The following is a 21,866-nucleotide window of genomic DNA, read 5'->3' as shown; positions in this document are numbered from 1 at the left end:
GAATCTTTTTAGATACTAATAAGTTTCCTACTGCATTTCATCATTAGTTTTTGGAAATATTTTCATAGTTAAAACAGCTGTGATTCTCAATACAAAATGGTGTTTATAATCAACAACTGTATTTTGTACAATTCCAAAAAAATGTTTGCTAATGAACAGCTGAGAACCGTCATTTTTTTTGTTGTATGTGCGTACTTATCTAGGAAACTCGATACTATAAAAGGCGGGCGACTAACTAGGTCATCATTGTGACTGGCGTCGTCATAAGCATACGTTACCATGTCTTTCTCTGTATTAGCTGTTTGCTTGTTCGTTGTGGCTTCAACTGTTGTGTTAGCAGCACCACCTAGTGTAACACCTGAAGGTGAGTTTGTTTGTATTTTGTAAATACGATTGACCTTGTTAATATTTTTTATGTGGAATTAGTTAATTTTTTTATGGATTTTTACTTTGTGATTTGTTCCGATGATATCGTAACTATGTCGCATATGTTTATTTTTAGTTTTCGTACTTTATAAGCAACTTATTCAGATTCAGTCAGATTACCTATATCCATGTTTCTTCAATATATTATATCGTACAAAATACCAACAGCTTCAAAGAAATCATTGTCATGTTTCAAGTGATATTTTCTTTTATGTTTCAGTTTGCGAATCAAGAGAAAACGAGGTTTATTACAAATGTCAGCTGGAAGCTTGTTATACCACCTGCCAGCATTTGAAGACTCCTCCGCCATGCCCTAGCATCGCAGCTGGCTGCTTCCAACCGGCCTGTATCTGTAAGGGAGGCTTTTTAAGGAATGCTGAAGGAAAATGTGTACCAGAAGATCAATGTCGTAAGTATTGAAATTAATTTTTATTTTCCTGTTAATAGTAGTTGTAAATTTCTAAGTCCTTATCGAATGTAGGTGATGCTTACGACTGATTGAAAATGATCTTTTAATTCGGAAGGGTTTCGTATCTGTATCTTGTCTGGAAGTTTGACTATATATTTCTAGCCTGACAAAGCAGCGAAAGAAAAAATATATCGAATTTAATGAAATTTAGAAACGTGCAAAGCAAAGATCCTATTAGTATAAGTGATCCATTCAATAGAATTTATTGAAAATACTCAAAACAAGATAACTTTATGACACTATGAAAATGTTTTCCCCAGTCTCTAAAATTTATTTTTTCATTTTCTGTTACACATGGTAGTATATCTTAGGATTAAAAGATACATTAATATACCTAAATCTTTTTTTGTTTCAGATTGATTATATATAACTCTTCACTCGGATCATAAAAATATTGACAAATTCGTGTTTTTCTTTGTATCGTAAATATATTTTCGTATCAAACAGTATTTTTTCTTTTATTTCTTAACAAGAGGGTTGAGTAGTTAATTTTAAGCTGTACGTGACATATGGACGTTGGCATAAAGGCTGGTGTTGAGCTGTTGAGCTAAGAATAAAGCTAGTTGGGATAATATGTAACAAGCTTGTCCAAATTACTTAATAGGTGGACATTTCATTTATTCGTCTTCGCCTAAGTGGTGGCAGCCATTAGGTGGCAGATATATTCCTAATTTGAACACTTTGTAAAGTCACCTGTAGGAAAAATTTGCTAAAAAATATCTGCTAAAATGCCGAAAATAGTTCGTTTTTCATGCTTTCATTTTAAATATAACGATGGCGACAAATATGGCCCAGTGTTGTATACTTTTATGTATATCTTTGTCTTCTTGTGAAGCAATATAAATACAAATGATTTTATTTTAGAGGAGTAAATGGCATATTCCTACGATAAAGGATTCCTCTCCCACAAGAACAACATCTGAACTAAAAACGTATTTTTTTCGTCTTAAAGCAATATTATTGTGATCGTTAAAAGAGATGCCGTTTTTGTTATGTAGATTATTGTCACACTTCCTCAACTAAAAAAGCTTTAAAGAGATGTTAGGCTCTTTAGTAGCCAGGGTTGACCGTAATGTGACGGGGCAGTTCGTTTTCCTCCTACCCGGGACGGAGACCAACGACATATCGCAGTCAGTGTTTTGCGTGGTGACCTCAATCACTCGGCTATCCGTGCAGTAATACATTTTACAACGTATCTATTTATCCAAAACAACTGATGACTCGGGATTTCCCATTAACGAAAAAGATAATCATACTAGATAAAAACCAGTTATTTTATCTAGGAAACACCGGAACGGCACGTATATTAGAAGAGACGGATGTCGAATGCCTCATTTAAGTGAGTGATTTCATCGTCAACGTTACTATGGCGACTCACCTATTAACTATAAGTTATGCAGTTTTAACTGCTGTATCTGGTATTCCACCTCCTTCACCCCCACCTGGTAAGATATCTTTGATACAAAGATATAGTTTACTTTTAGATCTTTATTGGGTGATTAGATTAACGGTTTTTTTCCACAGGCTGAGCTTTTATTAAGATAAATACTGAATTGTTGACTTTTGACAAATACAAATCTTTTTATTCGTCAATGCAGGTAAGAATTGTTAGATTTACAGGACGTTTGCTACATTGTGCCTGTACGAAAATACTGTACATGTGACAGTTGACTTTTAAATTTTTATGTTTATGCTCTATAGATCTAGTCTTTCCGCAGATGAAAAACCGAAATCTATCTGCATAATATCATCATTATTTCCGTGCGCGTTAATTTTACATGCTCATGTTAGTGATTCATGCTATTTACGATGGCGTCTTATGTATAAACAGTTTGTTTATTTTCTGGGTTTCACTGTTGCGTATCATTTATTTAATCAATTTTAGGAGTGAGTGTATATTCTTTATGAAGATTGTATTTAAGAAGCTTACCTATTTGTAATGGTACGCTCTCAATGTTAATCATTAATTTTATTGTTTCAAGGCCACAAAAAATAAAGCTTTTTTTTAACTTCCTGATAATATTATATTGTTCTGGTTGAACTTTGATCTACGAATAAATGAAAAATAGACTTAGTTATAATATTTTAAATAAGGAAACAGCAAAAGCTTAAAAATAATTAGAGCTTACCAAACCACAACCTTGAATTTATCATAGCTATATGTTTGTGGCATTTATCATATTTTACATATTCATAAAAGAAAATATAGTTTTTTACATTTATTAAAATCATCATCATTACCAACCAAGCTTTTTCGCAACCGTGCTGGGGTCAGCTACCAGACTAGAACTAGCTGGAGCCAAGTACAAATGTTTTACGAACAGCAACCCTTGAGCATTGATAACCATACCAAGGTGATTGTTTATCAACCGACTTAAAAAACATCTTTATTTGCTCCTTCACAGGAATTTGACAATAAATTAACACTAGTATAGCAAAACAAGGTGAAATAACAGTTGTAAAACGGTGTTGCATTTGAAAAACTGGTATCAGAGCCCGAAATCTGAAAAAAGAGTGTGATCTCCTCAATAGTTATGAATAATTCTTCGTACTTCAGGTTATTTTTGCCTCGACTTCGAAGAGTACACCTCATGTGAATTGGAAACGTGTTACAAGACCTGCGATCATTTGAAGACTCCTCCTGCTTGCCCATCTGTTTCAGCCTCTTGTTACAAACCGGCCTGTCTTTGCAAAGATGGAATGCTAAGTAACGCTGAAGGCTTATGTGTGCCAGTTGAAGAATGCTGGACGTAGCTAGGAATAATGAGGTACCCGTTTTTTTCTTTTGCACAAGTATTCCACACATAGCCCTCAGCATAACTCCTGTTAAGCAGGAGCAAAAATGACATCCAACGGTGACCCAGTTCTTAAGCGCGGTGAGACCCAGCGAAACTATTTACTACTGTCTTTGGAACCACAACGAAATTAATCAGAAGTTAATAGGAGGACTGGAAGTGTATTTACTTCTTCCCTTCTGTGTAGGTCAAGGTCAGGACAAAATACTTTAAAAAATGTTCCTTTTTGGAAAAAAATTTACAACCTATAATTATATTTGTTTCAGGACCGTTTATGGATGATAGTCCAACAAAAAACTTTTTTAGCATACTTTAAAGTAGTTAAAATAAAAAAATGGAATTACGTAATTTATTGTAAAATCTTTTATTTATTAAAACTCTCAAATTAATATTGAAATGGGACTCGGTAGTAAGTTTACCAGCAAGGGATATACAAACTAGCTGATCCTACGAATTTCGTACCACTGGACGCCACACAGCATACAGAAAAATACATTGAAAACGGTCAAGCTGTTTAAGAGGAGATCAATATCATTGACACGCACATAGAATTATATACACATATATATGGTTTATTGTACCATGGGCGCATTAAGAGGAAAATCATTACACTAATGGGCCGTTGTTTACTATCAGGTGTAAATATTGTTTACAAAAACATCCTAAGCTAACAATGCCGTGACTTGTTGATCTAAAATAACAAGCATATATTCATCTTGTATTATATTTTTAGTAATTAATTTTCCATGTTCTTTTCCCCATCAAAGATGATAAGGTATATTTAACGTAGGAATATTTGTTTTAGTGTAGTGTAGGGCGATGCCACGCGCTGTGGAGCGGTGATCTGCGAAAGATGACTGGCAGGAGCTGAATGCGAGCAGCAGAAGATAGATCTCGATGGCGTGCAACTGGAGAGGCCTATTTCCAGCAGAGAACAAATGGGCTGATGATGAGGAATATTTATAAGATTTTATTTTATTTTTATAAGATGGTATTAATGATATTATTCCAAAAACATTTAGCTTTAGTTTTTTCCTGTACTATCCCCAAGTTGTTTTTCCAGAGAAATTCTCAATAATTAAGACCATCAACTTAACATTTGTTTCACAATGAATAGGTATTTCAAAAAACAAATCATAGAACCTAGTTTTGAACTGTAACTTTCACAAATCCTGCACACAAACACTTCCCGTTCCATGGAGGATAAAAATAAATATAAAATCCGCAACTCGTCTAAACTGCAATATGTTACGCAGACTTAGTTAGCAGGAGTTTTAATTATCACCTTACAACTTTGTATGGAACACGAGTTTTAATTTGCAAATGCGTCTGGGGAAGGTGCGACCTCCTAGTTTTATGGAGCTTACTTGACTATCTAATTAATGCAATTTGGGTGGGATGTTCGGTGAAAATGGAAATTCGATCTTCTTTTGGGCATGTCTTTAAGAGTGATGTGATCAAGGAGGATTTAGTAAATATGGAAGAGCATCCTTGTATTGTCAAGGATTTAATATAATTTTGCGTAAACGGAATGGAGTATCTGAGGCTCCAAAGTTCGTAAGACTTTAGGACAAAATAATATACGAACCAATAATTAACGTGAACTAGAAAAATAATGCTGTTATTATTTTCTTTGGTATGCTCAAGTTCACAAACAAGAAAAAAAATAATTAATTAAATGATAATATATATAAGTTCTAACCTAAAATTGAAACCCCATTCAACGGCCCCATATCGGACCCAAGCAACAAAAAATATAAATCATAGTTTAATCACAGTTTGATCCTTGTCGACAACACGTAACTGATAAACAATATAAAATATAGCGGAATAGTTCACAAACTCTATTAATTAAACGCACCCAGTTCCCTCTGTGGGCATCATAAATAACTAAATATAATGTAGCCTTCACAAGTAGATTGCGACTGCGTATAACGGCACTAACATTTTCATGTAATTCTAACCCACCTAGAGCATGTTCATTTTCTAAATTAAGTAAATTACGTTACCTCACACAAAAACTGGTAACAAAGGAGCTTGTATTTTCACAAGCCATAAATAAGGACACCCTGTATTTATAGAGCAAAAATGCCAACTTAATTTTGGTTGTTTTACTCGTATGGCAAAGCAAAAAATCATCCCTTTTATCTACGCCGTGGCAAACTGAATGTGGTTGACAGTTCCTTATTTCACACATGTATCAAGTTTATGTGGTATTTTTATTGTGTTGGTATTGTTTTGGATAAGCAGAGTTGTTCATTTATTTTGGATAGCTAAATGGAGATTGCATTGTTATCTTGTCTCTTTAATTAAGAGGAAGCGTTTCACTGCATTGCGTTGACGCATTTGCAGTTGAATCAGAGTTTAAGGCTGTAAATATATCGTGAGAATTTTGGCTTATAAAGCAATAACACGCTGGTATTATTGTTCATTGCAAGAATCAAAATTTTTTTCTTCAGTAAAAAATTCAGTCAGAAATTGTTAAATATGTTATTGTTTGTTGCCTTATCTTAAAGACACAAATACATAATTAAATGTTTGAAGAAGGTTTAATATTGTAAAAACATCCAGTATTCAGATTTCCATTTCACGCAGTGACCGCAAAACGGAACTTTTTTTGGAAAACCACCAGTCGTTACAACATTAACGATGTTTCTGTTGGAATATCCAGTTTCGTGTATTTTTGTGTACATTCGTGAGTGAAACGTTAAAATATTTCGTGATTTTCATAAACATTCAGTTGTAACAGTTGAGATATTTTAAATTGCTTCATGAATAGAAAAGCGTTGTTGTGATATTACGTTTATTCGTGTTAGTGTCACGTTTTGTCCGAGCAAAGCGCCTTACCAATATCTCCTAAAGTGAGCCAGTTGCAGTTGTGGAAGAGAGACGATGCTCACTTCGTGTAGTGAGCTGTCTCGCTCCCACCATTACAACGGCTCTTCTTATGGTAGTGATGAGGTTCTTGAGCTAGTATGGAAGATAAGTAGGTTTATACAGCGGTATTCTAGATAGATTTTGTTTGCCTTAAGTGAATAAGGAGAGACTGCTGCCTTATAGTATTCTGTTAAAATGGTTATGAATGAAAGTAAAAATAATTAAAAGTTTAACGGATATATATTAAATCTCTTAAATTTATTATACAATGAAATAGGACATTTTTTCTTTAAAATCCTCAAAGGCAGGGCAGGGATGGGTACGTAAAAAGGCATAATACATTCATCATTGATTCACTGGAGTTTGGTAATTCAATTTATTTTCTGGCCATGTCAATGCGAACAAAATTTAAAAACTTTTATAATGAACGTATTCAATATTTTTCCACAAATTGTACACTGACAAAAAAAGGTTGCTTCACAAAAGTTTAAATCGCAAACCATTATGAATGTGACAGCTGTCAAAAGCTCAATTGCCGCTAAAACTGGTAGGCAATGGAAACTCTATTCAGCCAATGATTCAGCCTATTTAAATCATGTACGCTCGGATAGTACATATTATGAACTGAGCAAGTTTCTATTGTAAAGTTTCAATAGAGCCCCGTAATTTGCATAAGCAAAGTTGAAATTTAAGGAACAATACCCTGCATTATTCGGCTTTAAAGTGCTAGTACAAGTCACGGTGGCGTTTAATGCTTTATTGCACGTAATTCGTGCTTTGTTTAATTTAAATAGCATTAAAACATTCTGTACAAACAATAAAAGTTTAACAAATTATATCGACGCACGCGACTACTTGCATAAATATTAAATCAGTTATTTAGTGGTAATAGTTTGAATTGTTTACGTTTGATTTTATCGAGTTATGGGGCAATTAGGGTAATATCCTATAATTATTTATGCGGCCTAAAGAAATATGAAAAACTGAAAATGTATTCATAAAGCTAGCCTAACAAGAAACGCTATAATTACAATACCCCACCACACACACCTACAATTACTATACCCTTTACAGTAATAAAAAAAATTACTTTCTCGTTTTTCAACTTTTGGCTCAGAACGTAGTCTCAGAGTTAAAACTTTTTTAATCCTCTGACGCATGAGGAAACTGTTGCATGTCTTATGCCCGGTTCCTATAAGTCAAAAACGAATCGTTTCTGTTACGAATAGTTAAAATTTCAACCAGGCGTAACACGAAACCATTCCTATAAAACACTACTCGTTACCCAAATAACCGACATCTGATTACTAACGGATGAGAGGGCGTTAGTAAGCACAAAGTATGGAAATGTGTTGGAATGTGTTCCTATAAATATTTTCTACCGTCACTGAACTGTCAAAACAACGTCTCGTTACCGTTTTGTTTACTGGTCAAATTCGGTCAGTTAACAATCGTGAACATTTTCTTTTGGTTGAAATTGTGTTTATCGTGATTTCTGTAATAATGTCGAGCTCTGAAAGTGATAGAGAAATCATGGCTTTGTTATCAGACGAAGATACGGATCAAGAAGTGGGATTAAGAATTTATAAACAAAGGATTGATTATTTTTCCGTGCTTGATAACCAAGAATTTCAGCTGAGATTTCGGCTCGACAAACCCGCTGTGGAACAATTACTCAGTGAAATTTATCCTAATTTAAGAGTGAAAGGAAGACGGTTTGTACATAATAAAACATAATAATTATGTATTACTTAAATAACCTAAAAACTTTAATTCAGTTTGCGTGTTATTTAGCTACTCAATTTACAAATATTTTTTGTTTTAGAAACCATGGAATACCACCAATACATCAGTTGCTGCTTACTTTACGTTTTTATGCACTAGGAACAATGTTATTATCAGTAGCTGATTTTATAGGTGTGTCGAAAACATCAGCTTGTCGTATCGTATTTGATGTTAGCTGTGCTATAGCACGGCTATATAACACATATATTCGCATGCTCCCAAACACTGAGCAGGATTTTTATAATATATCACGCTTTCCACGTGTTCTTGGAGCTCTTGATGGTACACACATTAGAATTCAATCACCATGTAAGATCATACATACATAATAATTTTTTATCAAGTAAACTTAACAATTTCATTCATTTTACTACTTCAGATTGATTTTAATTATAAGAGTTTACACTTTTTTTACAGGTTCTCAAATTGGAGAAGAATTCAGAAACAGAAAAGGCTACTTTAGCATTAATGTGCAAGCTGTATGTAATGCTAATTTATTGTTTATGAATGTTGTGGCACGTTGGCCTGGTTCAGCACATGATGCAACAATATTTAATAATTCTGAACTGCGAGGTAAAGAAAATTAATGGTGTTTCTGATACTTTTATTATTTAATCATTTTTATACTTAATATGTTTAATAAGTGTGTTTATAATAATACCCCCATTATATTTATTTGCTTGTTTTTAGCTCAATGTGAAAGTGGCTTATTTAGCAATAAATGGTTACTTGGAGATAGTGCATATCCACTAAAATCATACCTTTTAACACCTTTGTTAAATCCCCAAACACAGAGTCAACAACTTTATAATGAAGCCCATATTCGTACTAGGAACTGTATTGAAAGGTATTCATTTTATTTATAACATATTTTTGTTATTGTGAAAAATATTTAACTGACACATTACATGAATACTTATTTAGATGTTTTGGAGTTTGGAAACGAAGATTTCCTATTGTAGCCTTGACAATGCGCCTAAGCCTCTCAAGAGCCAATGCAGTGATCATAGCAACAGCAGTACTCCACAATATTTGCCGGTTGAGAAGCCTCAGTGACATACCACCAGAAGTGGAAATTCTAGATGCAGATGTACCTTCACCAAGTTATAATGAAAGTTCGAATCAGACTGGTACTACAGAAAGAGATAATCTAATCACACAATATTTTAACAAGTGAGTATATTTTATTATTTGTATTTAGTACCTAAAAGTATTTGTTGTAATCATGATCAGTGCATTCATTTTTTTTTTGTTTACAGCTTGATATGAGATGCCACAGGCCTGCACACAATAGAGAGAGTATGACCCAGGAAATATGTAACAAATGAAGAATTTTTGATTATTGGTCTAATATCTTATTACAATTATTGTTTGAATTTATTTTTTTACTTTATTCTTGTATGAAAATAAGTAAATATGACTAGGTATTTAAATTAGATATGACATGTTTGTATTGTCCCATAGTGAATAGAGATAGTGTTAGGGTGTAAGAGGTTGTATGTATTCATAATACAATAAATAGATAATGAAAATCAAAGCTTTTATTTCTATTAATCATTTAGATTTACAAAAAATATTTATTTAAATTAGTTACATTATTTTCCTTATTTGCTAATTAGCTGTTGCCCGCGACTTCGTCCACGTGGTTAGAATTATCCCCGTTTAAGCGCAAAAAATGTGTTTTTTTATGATTTCACATTAGAAACCTCAAAAATTGTAGCCTATGTGTTATTATGATGTATAAGCTATATTGTGGTAAAGTTTCATTCAAATCCATTCAGTAGTTTTTACGTGAAAGAGTAACAAACATCCATACATCCATACTTACAAACTTTCGCCTTTATAATAGTAGTAGGATTCTATTCTAAGTAACTATTATAAAAAAACCTATTTATTTAAATTACAATTACAATTATTCTCCTTATTAGCTAATTCGATTCTAAGTAACTTTATTTCTAATTCTAATTTTTCTGCTTTCTTTTCGTAATAGTATTTTGCAGCCAAATTTAATTGCTGTCGGCTGTCGTCGTTTTCTTTTCTTTTTTTTTCTGAAAAAATACAATTATCATTGAGACTGATAAAAATTATACAAAAATATTAATAAATCGTAAGTAAGTACCTATATGAGTAAATACCTACCTTTGGTTTTTAATGAATTTGACATATTATGCATGCCAAACAAAAATTTTCTTTCCTCTGCTTTTCGCTTTAGACCTGAAATCATAATAATGCATTTAATCTATACTAATATATAAAGCTGAAGAGTTTGTTTGTTTGTTTGTTTGAACGCGCTTATCTCAGGAACTACTGGTCCAAATTGAAAAATTCTTTTTGTGTTGAATAGACCATTCATCGAGGCAGGTTTTAGGCTATAAACCATCACGCTGCGACTAATAGGAGCTAAGATATAATGGAAAATGTGAAAAAAACCGGGCAGGTATACCTAAATCATAACTTATATCTTCTACCCACGGGGACGAAGTCGCGGGCAACAGCTAGTAATATTATATTATTTAGTAGACAAATATAAATAGGTTAGAACTACGCAGTTGCACTATGACACACATATTACTTCAAGTTTGTATATAACTTATTAATTTAAATGCAATATCAAATGCTGCAACATAACAAAACAATAAGTATTAAGTATACCTCCACTCGTAGTAGGGGTAAAAACCAAGTCATCATTAATTTTTTCATTACTTATAATGCCAGCACTAGGACTTTCACCAATTTCATTAAAAACCTCCACCACAATGTTATCACCTACATCACCCACACCATCCCCACCAAAAGGCACAACAAAGCCATTACATGTTGAACCCAATAAGGATTCTACTTTACTTAACGTTTCATCCGGCGGTATGTAGTCGGGCTTTCCACCACCAGTCTAAACAAAAACATGATATTTTAGTAATAAATTAGGTACCTACCACTTTATCTAATTATTTGTTCAATTTTTAAGTTTTATGTAGAAAAAGACAGTTATGAAATTTTTTACTTAGTACAAATAAAAGTCAGTAGTATACAGATAAGTTACATTACCTACCTTTAAATGGTTCATTCTTATTTGTTGGGCTCTTTTACGAGCTGCCTTTTTTAAATTGTCCCACTTGGACTTTAATTGTTCTTTTTGCCTGGGGATTGTTCCATTTCTGGCATTAAAAGCAGCTGTTAATGAAACCCATGCTTCATCTTTAAGTCTATTAGTAGAGGCATTCGTCTCTTTACTTACGATAATTTTGTTTGCCTCTACTAATTCCACAAGACAATGGATTTCGTCTTTACTCATGGCTTTATTTTTCTGTAAAATAAAATAACAGTGCTCATACCTGTGACAAAACTGATATATTTTTGTGTGAGTTAAACTACAGTTAAACTATTACTTACCGACGGAGTAGAATCCATTTTATTTTAGTTACTGTTTGAATTTGTGTCCCTAGAAATAAAACTAGACGGTGCGCGTATTAACAAGAAGCTATAAAACAAATTAATAACAATTTTATTTTAAAGACGCGGACGGACACGGAAGACGGGAAGACAGATGTCAATGTCATGCGATACGGGGTTTGCATTGTATTGTCACGCGTTTTGTCTACCCCTTGCATACGTAACATCAAACTTGCGATACTAAGAATGTAAACTTATTTTAAGCTTAGATGTCAAGGTAAATCAAATTATTATTGTAATTGTACGGTAATTTGTTCTAATACTTATTTAAAATATGAAAACGTATGATTTTTTTTGCATGACTGATGTACAATGTTTTCTTGTAACTAAACGTAAAGAGGAACGAGAGGGACAGTAACGAACGAGTCGTAGGTGGGTTAGCTACGGATGCTCGTTGCAGGTAGGGCGTTGTGGAACGCTAGTTTTGCATTGGTAATGGTAACTAGATTACGGATGGTTACATTTTCCCAATGACGGCTCGTAAGTTATAGGAACCGGGCATTAATAATGCTGTTACCTAGATATATTATAACAAAAACATTTTCCTTATAGAGATTTATTATAGTCAAGATTCAGTCGTCAAATAAATACATAACCACGCAGACAAATGACGTCATACATCATTACTCTTCATGTATGACGTAAGTCTATTCTTAATGAAAACTCCTTCATTATTTAAACTTTTTGCTGGAGAGTTAAGTGCGTCATCATGTGGGTGCATTGCGCTGTCATGCGTAAAGTAATCAATGCGTGCATGACACGTCAATTATGGTTATGCTATGCTTAAAGATTATTGACGCGTTTTTATGTATTACATTAAGTAATTATAAATAAAAGTTCATTCTATTTGATTCGAAATATCTTTATTCTTTAGCTTCACACAACATCAGATACATTTTAATTTTCATGGAACTTGGTGTTCAGGAGTTTTGTTGAGATAATCGAACCATTTCTTATTTAAATTCCAACCATTTAATTAAAGCTCGTAAGTTTTATGTTGTTTGAGCCAAACAGTTCAATCATCTCAGAGAACGTAATGTAACTATGTTTAGGCGATTCACACCAAACGTATGAAAATTTTTAAACTGTTTGATTGAAACGGCAATGGATTGATAAAAAAACTACTATTAGATATTTTGAGTCGAGAGAGAAAAGAAACAATTTTAAACTATAGTAAAAACGTAACGTATTTGTGCACGTAATTTACTATTCCATTAATAACAATTTGTAGCTGAACAGTATTTACGATTATTTCAATTTACATTTTGCATGCAGCTGCTATGTTTGAACGAAATAATGAGTCGTCGCCTTCACGTCTCGCTCAAGACGTGCAATTATTTGTTTCACAGAACACACACGCCGACAACACCTATATATTACTATGTAATAACAAGGCATCATTATATTTTCCAAGCGATTTTTACACGTGTATTTTAGCTATCTACTATATTTTTTCCTGGTAGCCTGGCAAATTACCAATGTGCCTTTCTCATTATTGTTTTAAAAACAACTGTCTCTCTAATGAATTTAATCCTCGTAACGCGGGACTTTCACAAAAATTCAATTCACTTGCACAAAGACTCAATACTTTATTTGCACTCCACAATGTATACATTTGGTCTTGACAAAATAAACTTAAGAGTAACAATCGTGGACCCTGTCGGGCACGGCAAAGTAGGTGAGAGGAGAGCGGCTAAAATTACATGTAAGTACTTAATTTATAATCATTTTTTAGCATGCAATATACCTATATCTAATTATTTAAATTATACTTAATTCTATATACTAGCATTATTACAATTATTATTATTGTTATATGTATTGTATATATCTTAATAATTATATTTATTATCTCTTTAAGACATTATCTTATTTTAGTATCATATTTATGTAGATTAATTATGTGTTTATACTTATGCATTTTTTAATTGTATGTAGTAAATTATTTATATGTAAGTGTATTCTGTAGTGTATCCTGTAGACTCAGGAAAAGCATTCGTGGATCACACAAACACTGGTACTTAGCTGAAACCGGTTGGACTGGTACTCCAACATAGTTGGGAAAAGGCTAGGCCAATGATGACAAACGCTTGTTCTAAGCAAGGATTGAGCCCGTGACACGTCGCGCACTCTGGGTGGTCTAAATCTATTCTGAGACACCACTGACAAACAATGAAATAATTTTGAGAAAACCTGGATTCCAAATATTGGAACTTTAAACTAGCAGTTGTGAAAGCGAGGCAACATGCTGCACGGCGAAAAACAACGTCTCATCTCCTACTCTACCGAGGTCCTATTTAAAGACCAGCTACTTCGTTAGCGTGGGCAAGTGACTGTACCCGGTATATTTTTAACAAATTTTGCATATGTATATTTTTGTAAATGAGTTCATTGACATAAAACAAACACTAGTTAAGTGAAGTTTCTTCCAAATACACAGGAGAAAACTGTAATTGAAATGGATAAGCTGCTGCTGAGTTCATCGTACATTACAGATAAACAAACAAAAAATAATTACTATACACAACATTTTTGACTCCAATATCGTTTGTAGCACGCTGTTCACGGAAACCCACTTCGGATTTCAGTTTTCTACGAACTTTAATTTCCGTAAAATACTCGTATTTTGTGTAATATAATAAAACTAGCTGTTGCCCGCGACTTCGTCCCCGTGGGCAGAAGATATAAGTTATGATTTATACCTGCCCTGTTTTTTTTTCACATTTTCCATTGTATCTTCGCTCCTATTAGTCGCAGCGTGATGGTTTATAGCCTAAAGCCTTCCTCGATGAATGGTCTATTCAACACAAAAATAATTTTTCAATTTGGACCAGTAGTTCCTGAGATAAACGTGTTCAAACAAACAAACAAACTCTTCAGCTTTATATATTAGTAAATTAGTAAATAGATAAAATACATTCATAAATGTAAAGTTGTATAATATTGCAACAGTTTATATAAAATATAACATTGTTTGAGTTCTAGTTTTAATATTAATAATGAAACTAAGTAGAAGTGCATTTGTTTTAAGTGCTCTTCAGATGTTTTCGTTTAGAAGTTTGTTTAAGTTAAGTGCTTGGCATTTAATTTAGTACGTCTCTACGGAGATGGATTTTATTAAATATAGTTTGCTATCTGAACCGAAGAACTTCCTTACGGATAATAACAATGCACTAAGCTATCTTTTCTATCAATTTGGGTCAAACTAGGCACAATGTTGAAAATTAGATTAAAATTGCTTAGGTAGTTTTGGTGACCATTGAAGACAAACAACGTGACACGTAATGTGTTCACACTTTAAGATGTTTCAAGACTTGGAATACATTTTCAATAAAAAAGTAGGTACCTATCGTAAGTTGTCTTAAAGATAAACATATAACTAATATATAAAGCAGAAGAGTTTGTTTTAACGCGCTAATCTCAGGAACTACTGGTTCGAATTGAAAAATTCTCTTTGTGTTGATTAGACCATTTATCAAGGAAGGCTATATAACATCACGCTGCGACTAATAGGAGCGAAGATACACTGGAAAATGTGGAAAAAACGGAGAAAATTCTAACCACGTGGACGAAGTCGCGGGCAACAGCTATTAGGTATATTATAAAAATAAAAATTATTAACTTATTAATAATCACAGTGAAGTATCAAAATTATTTAATCAATGTAAAAAATATCCTGCATGTGCCTATAGCTCTTATCACTTTTTGAGTAATTTTGGTTGTAACTAAGAAAATTACTAATACTAAATCTTTATGTACTTTGATAATTCTCGGAACTAATCTATACTCTATACTAATATATAAAGCTGAAGAGTTTGTTTGTTTGTTTGTTTGAACGCGCTAATCTCAGGAACTACTGGTCCAAATTCTTTTTGTGTTGAATAGACCATTAATCGAGGAAAGCTTTAGGCTATAAACCATCACGCTGCGACTAATAGGAGTGAAGATACAATGGAAAAAAAACCTAGAAAACGCGCTTTATACACGATAATTAAGTGTATGTGCTCGAAACTGTATCTAAAACAACGGAATACTACAATAACTACAGTTAAAATAACGAAATAATAACAGTGAATTGAAAAAGTGAACAAGTAAACAACAAACTGACCCTCAATTCAAACAATTCGAAATATAAAATAACCGCCTTTTTTGAGAAAATAAGATTTATTTTAAATAGTAAAAGTCTATTTCGCAAGCACAAGTAATTGCACGGATAGCCGAGTTACAACGGCTGTTACCTTTTGACATCGGTGCGTACACAACAGGTCGTAAGATCGATCCCAGCCTACACACAGTTCACTTTTTTCATCATTAAATATGGATTTCCTTAATAACATAACATTTCGAAAGAAACAGTGCCGATCACAATCGCCAACAAAATTAAATACAAAAAAAAGTGAATTTGAAGATTCCAATATTATTAGTGCCGATAATTCCATACTAGATGGCACCACTAGTAGCATACCATCGATTTCGGAGGAAGAATGTAATCTACAACTACGAGAGCTCAGAAATGAAATTCAAAACCTAAAAAATGAATTAGCCAAAGCGCAAGGAGAAATAAAGCATCTAACTTTAGAGAATAGCGAGCTAAAAAGCACAATTTCAGACATGAGTTTAAAAAATGAAGAAGCAGTTCAAAAGTTGATGTCGACAGAAAAATTTACACAATTAATACCAATAGAAATCAATACGCGAAACAACGAAGTTTCGACGTCATTCCCACCAGAAGCAAAACCAAGTTCACCAAGTTCTCAAGAAACTAAAGAACAAAATGCTCTGTGTAATAATAATAAAGAACAGAATAAAATGTGTATTATAAGCAGCAATAAAAGGAACAAGATTCTTCAAATAGCAGAAAACACTTTTTATAACTTCAAATTTTGTCATTATATTTATCCAGATTGTAACGTTATAAAATTAATAGATAATCTAAGTAAAAAAATAATAGGCTATACAGAAAAAGACTATTGTGTTATTATGATAGGTGAGGAAGATTTTGTAAAAACTATAAATTACCACAATCTGATTGCTCACATTAGATCCACATTACAAACATTGAAACATACGAATATCATTATATGCACACCTACCTATCGATATCATAGCTATTCCGTACTTTATAACTCGAGAGTTGAGGCGTTTAATGATATGTTGTGTAATGATAATGAAACCTTCAAATATGCTATAATTATGGATTCTAATCAAAAACTAGCTTGTAGTCACAGTATGTTCTCTGTTTACAGAGGAACTTTAAATAATTACGGTATGAGAAACATATTTGAAAACTTAAATATCATAATAAAAAACAATGAAATACACACAAAACAAAGTAACCTAATTAAAATATCTGAAGACATGCAAAACATTTTTTTTTCGAGAATAAAATAAAATATAATCTATTCCACCAAAATATTGCTGGTATCCTGAATAAGAAAGATGTATTCGAACTAACTATTCAAGACTTAGAAAGTAAACAAGGTCAAATTGACATAATCTGTCTTACTGAAACGTTTATGAAAAAAGGGACAGAAAGTAACCTTACTATTGCAAACTATAGACTAGCAGCATCATATTCTAGAACAGATCAACGCAGAGGCGGTTCTTGCATCCTAATAAGAAAACATCTTGATTTTAAGCCTATATTATTTAATCTTATAGACCCTATACCGTTTCACTTTGAGTTCTGCTGCACTGAAATAGTTCAGCTCAAACTTTACATTGTTTGCATCTATAGAATACCTAACGCTAATGCAACTATTTTCTTACAAAATCTAAATGTCCTCTTGAAAAAGCTAACAAACAAGTCTAAGCACGTCATATTATGTGGAGATTGGAATATTGATTTACTAAAACCAAACAACCACTTTACGAAGGAATTACACTCTACACTTAAAAACTACAATTTAACTAACCATATAACTACACCGACAAGAAAAGAGGCTTGTTTAGATCTAATAAGCAGTAACATTACTAACGTCACACCTAATACACATTTTCTAGCACTATCTGACCACGAAACCGGTCAAACCATCTCCTTTCAAATCACTAATTATAACAATGAAGGAAAGCTTAAACGATTTTGGTTTGAAAAACGTAGAGACTTTAGTACCGAGAACACAGATAAATTCATATCTTGCATGGAAGCCCTATCATTCAGCGATGTTTATGAGTGTATGGATGTTGATGAAGCTTTCAATCTTCTACATGATACTATAACATTATTTTACAACCTATGCTTCCCTATCATAAATGTCAAAATGGTCAATAAACCTATTAAAACTAAATGGATGACTAAGGGTCTAAAAAAAATCGTGCCAAAATAAGAGAACACTCTACCTCAAGTACCTCAAATCATCAGAAAACAAACATTCTCATCTCAAACAATATAACGTCTATAAAAATATTCTAAAAAAATGTACTCTTAAAGCTCATAAGATACAAAATACTAGATATATAGTTAAATCTAAAAATACTTGTAAAGCGGCTTGGAAAATAATAAAAACTAATCTCAATTTTGATTCTAATACTACAGACATAAAATACATAAAAAATAATAATTTAGATTTGTATAAACCTGAAGATATAGCTAATAGTTTTAACAATTATTTCATTAATTTAACAAAAAGTCCTAATAATACAAACAGTTATAAGCTATTTCTTAAAAATATTCCGAATAATTCAAATACAATTTTCTTAAAACCAGTTGACGATTTAGATGTATATAAAATAATAAATTCACTCAATAGCACCAACTCTACGGGTTACGATAATATCGACACCAAAATAATTAAAAAATGTGCTAAAAGTTTATCTACCCCATTAAGTCACGTAATAAATCTATCTTACTTTAATGGTAAATTTCCATCACGATTAAAATATTCCATTGTAAAACCTATTTACAAAAAAGGCGAAAGAACCGAAATGAATAACTACCGCCCCATAACTTTAATTCCAATAATATGAAAAATATTTGAAAAATCATTATACAGTACTTTATATAGCTTCTTTTTAAAACATAATATATTAAAATCCGAACAATTTGGTTTCAGAAAAAATTACTCTACAACTTTAGCCTGCTTCAATCTTGTTAAAATAATAACGGAGTATCTAGATAAAAAAAATCCAATTGTCGCTATTTTCCTAGATATGTCCAAAGCGTTTGACTTTGTGTGACACAAGATACTCTTAAATAAGCTAGACAAGTACGGCATACGAGGCAATGCCCTCAATTGGATAGAGAGTTACCTCTCTGATCGATATCAGTGTGTTGAAATTCCAAGTGTAACTGGTCACTGCAAAACATCTTACCGTTCCGAATACACCTTAAATGAACACGGCGTTCCACTTGGTACATACTTACTTGGCATACTTGGGCCATTGTTATTTCTAGTCTATATTAACGACTTACCAGACTCAACTAACTACAAATGCATCTTATATGCTGATGACACTACATTACTGATACACTCTCAAAATAAAAATACTTTTGAAACAGATATTAACAACACTATAGATAACGTAACTACATGGCTAAATAATAACAACTTAAATATAAATGTAAACAAAACTAACATAATTCAATTTCAAACTCATAACAGCACCCAAATTTCTCTTAACATTACACAAAAAGGAAAAGCCATAGAAAGAGCAGAATCAACTAAATTCCTTGGTCTAATTATTGACAAAAATTGCAGCTGGAAACTGCACATAGATAAGATTTGCTCTAAACTAGATAGCTATGTATATGTTCTAAATAGACTTAGGCTAGTAGATACACTCAATGCTACTCTATGCGCGTACCACGGTTATGTTTCCTCAGTTTTACGGTACGGAATAGTTGTATGGGGAAACTCAGTCGAGCGTTCAGATAATCGAAAGCGTCGTTAATCCGAGCGTTCAGAGCACAGAAAAAGTGTCTACGTGCAATATGTGGTGCTGACTACCTAGACAGCTGCTTACCCTTATTTAAAAAACACCGTATCCTGCCATTGCCCTGTCTCTATATATACGAAATTTCCATGTTTGTCTACAAAAATCCCGACCTCTTTATTAGGAATATTAGTGTAACAAATAGAAATAGTAGATTCCCCAATAAATTATCTGTACCAAGCCAACGTACAACATTATATAATAAAAATTCATTCTGTATGGCTATCAGAATCTATAATAAGTTACCAAATGATCTAAAGGATCTTAATATAAATTCTTTCAGAAAGAAATTATTTGATTTTCTTTTAAAGAAATGCTACTATTGTACTAAGGAATTTCTCGATGACAAGAACATTGCTGTATAGTAGATATAGTGCAGTATAATTATAATAATTATTATAAGTACCTAGATAATCTATATATATAAAAATGAATTGCTGTTCGTTAGTCTCACTAAAACTCGAAAACGGCTGAACCGATTTGGCTTTTTTTAGTCTTGAAGTATTTGTAGAAGTCCAGGGAAGGTTTAAACGGTGAGAAAATTCGAAAAAAATGCGGAAAAGGCGAAAAAATAACAAATTTAATTTATTAAGGCAAAGGCACCATTTACGATATTGTAAAAAAAACGGTCTTATCAAAGCAAGGTCTTATTTAATTAATAATTTAGCTGTTTTTTTTTTAATAATTTATGTACACACACAAATAGTCTTACAATTAATGATGGCTTTAGTATGTGTAGCTTTTCTAAGAATCGCTCAGTTTAAGGCTAGCAGCTACTTGAATGCATGTTTCATACTAAATTTGCTAAATAGTGTTTAAAATGATAGTTTTATATTGCGTGAGTTTTTGTTTAGTTCAAAATATTATGAGGTTTATATTTTTTATCGAAAACTCTTGAGTATTTCTTCACTAATTGAGGAGAAAACTGAGTTTTTAAATACCGAGCCTTTTTAAAATCCAAAGATAATAAAGAGATTTGCCTTTCTCTTTTCCTAAATATTTTTTACGTTCAGAATTAGGAACAAAATGCATTGGAATTAGAATTTTTAAATCGGAATAAGGTGCCTCAGACTTCTTTACATTTTACACTATTTAACATTTTTTATCTTTTACACAGTCAATCTGTGAGTATATTTCAAAATTAAGATAAATAACACTTCTAATAAAAATTGCCAATTCTACCAGAAAGGTATATTAAACACTCAATTTATGTTATTTTAAGTTATAATGAAAACACCGCGGAATTAGGTGCCTTTACCTTACTTTCCTGTCAAACATTTGACATATTTTGATGTCTGTCATAGTTTGAAAAGTAAATTGAAAGAAGGTTTTATTGTTTTATATATTGTCATAAAACCTACGTAGTAGCCAGCGGACCAGTCACTTATATTTTACTTGATCAGGTAACTTCGCAATAAAACTATAACCATGACTAAAAACAGGTAAATCTTTCCCAACGTTTCAAAGGAGCTAAAATATGGAGGATCATAAGGTCCCAAGAATCTATCGAAGAGCGTCAGGAGACAGTTGATACTGTTCGGGAGCATCAGGCTGCAACTCGCTCCGTAGCGTTAATTGCGTTTCATATCTCAGCGTATCTACGCATCTGCTTCTAGATCTCTAGAGGCAAGTGCAGAACATGCGCGACAGTCCGCTGATCGTGAGCGTCACGCATTGTATCGCGAGTCGGAGACGTTTACTGATAGAAAATTATGCTTGAGTTCTTAGCGAATTTGCATATCTACTAATAAGTCTTTTGAAACAAGTGATGAACGTGATGGTCAACAGTTTGACCGAGATAAACATAAATTGTACCGAACACTCACACACTAAAATATTCATAATCAATTAGAAAGTCAGAAAGAAAGAATAACTGGAGAACGGCATTAAGAGACAGAAAAAGAGCGCAACGAATATTTGAATTCTGATCGCCTTCGACATTCTTTGAACAATGTCGAAATCATCTGACATAACGTATCGGATGTGTCTCAAAATGTTGCCGCAAGGCATGGCGGCCTTTCTTAGGTTGATAAGGAACAGAGTGCATTTTCCTATACTCCTATGATTGACTGCGCTACAGATTCCGCCATCAGATATGGTTCGGTATATATTATGAAGGTGTTAAATGGCAT

The 21,866-nt window shown here is 32.7% G+C and overlaps 3 protein-coding genes across 3 annotated transcripts; 2 read left to right on the top strand and 1 right to left on the bottom strand.

Moving 5' to 3' along the window:
* The first annotated feature begins 230 nt into the window (after window positions 1-230).
* Window positions 231-1,339, top strand: LOC113496720 (chymotrypsin-elastase inhibitor ixodidin-like). Its single transcript, XM_026876036.1, has 3 exons — window positions 231-364; window positions 647-835; window positions 1,251-1,339. The coding sequence occupies exons 1-3, from the start codon at window positions 280-282 to the stop codon at window positions 1,253-1,255; spliced, it is 279 nt and encodes a 92-aa protein (XP_026731837.1). The 5' UTR covers window positions 231-279; the 3' UTR covers window positions 1,256-1,339.
* A 6,409-nt stretch (window positions 1,340-7,748) lies between these two features.
* LOC113496896 (putative nuclease HARBI1) lies at window positions 7,749-9,657 on the top strand. Its single transcript, XM_026876280.1, has 6 exons — window positions 7,749-8,282; window positions 8,393-8,661; window positions 8,770-8,925; window positions 9,043-9,199; window positions 9,277-9,525; window positions 9,612-9,657. Exons 1-6 carry the CDS (start codon window positions 8,071-8,073, stop codon window positions 9,619-9,621), a joined length of 1,053 nt encoding a protein of 350 aa, XP_026732081.1. The 5' UTR covers window positions 7,749-8,070; the 3' UTR covers window positions 9,622-9,657.
* A 553-nt stretch (window positions 9,658-10,210) lies between these two features.
* LOC113496766 lies at window positions 10,211-11,774 on the bottom strand. The gene is made up of 5 exons (XM_026876088.1): window positions 11,743-11,774; window positions 11,402-11,656; window positions 11,005-11,242; window positions 10,492-10,566; window positions 10,211-10,400 (listed from the first exon to the last, which is right to left on the bottom strand). Exons 1-5 carry the CDS (start codon window positions 11,758-11,760, stop codon window positions 10,240-10,242), a joined length of 747 nt encoding a protein of 248 aa, XP_026731889.1. The 5' UTR covers window positions 11,761-11,774; the 3' UTR covers window positions 10,211-10,239.
* Window positions 11,775-21,866: the final 10,092 nt, after the last annotated feature.

This window comes from Trichoplusia ni, chromosome 8 (assembly GCF_003590095.1).
Source record: "Trichoplusia ni isolate ovarian cell line Hi5 chromosome 8, tn1, whole genome shotgun sequence".
Taxonomy (NCBI): domain Eukaryota; kingdom Metazoa; phylum Arthropoda; class Insecta; order Lepidoptera; family Noctuidae; genus Trichoplusia; species Trichoplusia ni.
The sequence above is the reverse complement of the archived record's forward strand: the minus strand, read 5'-3'. Positions and strand labels throughout refer to the sequence as shown.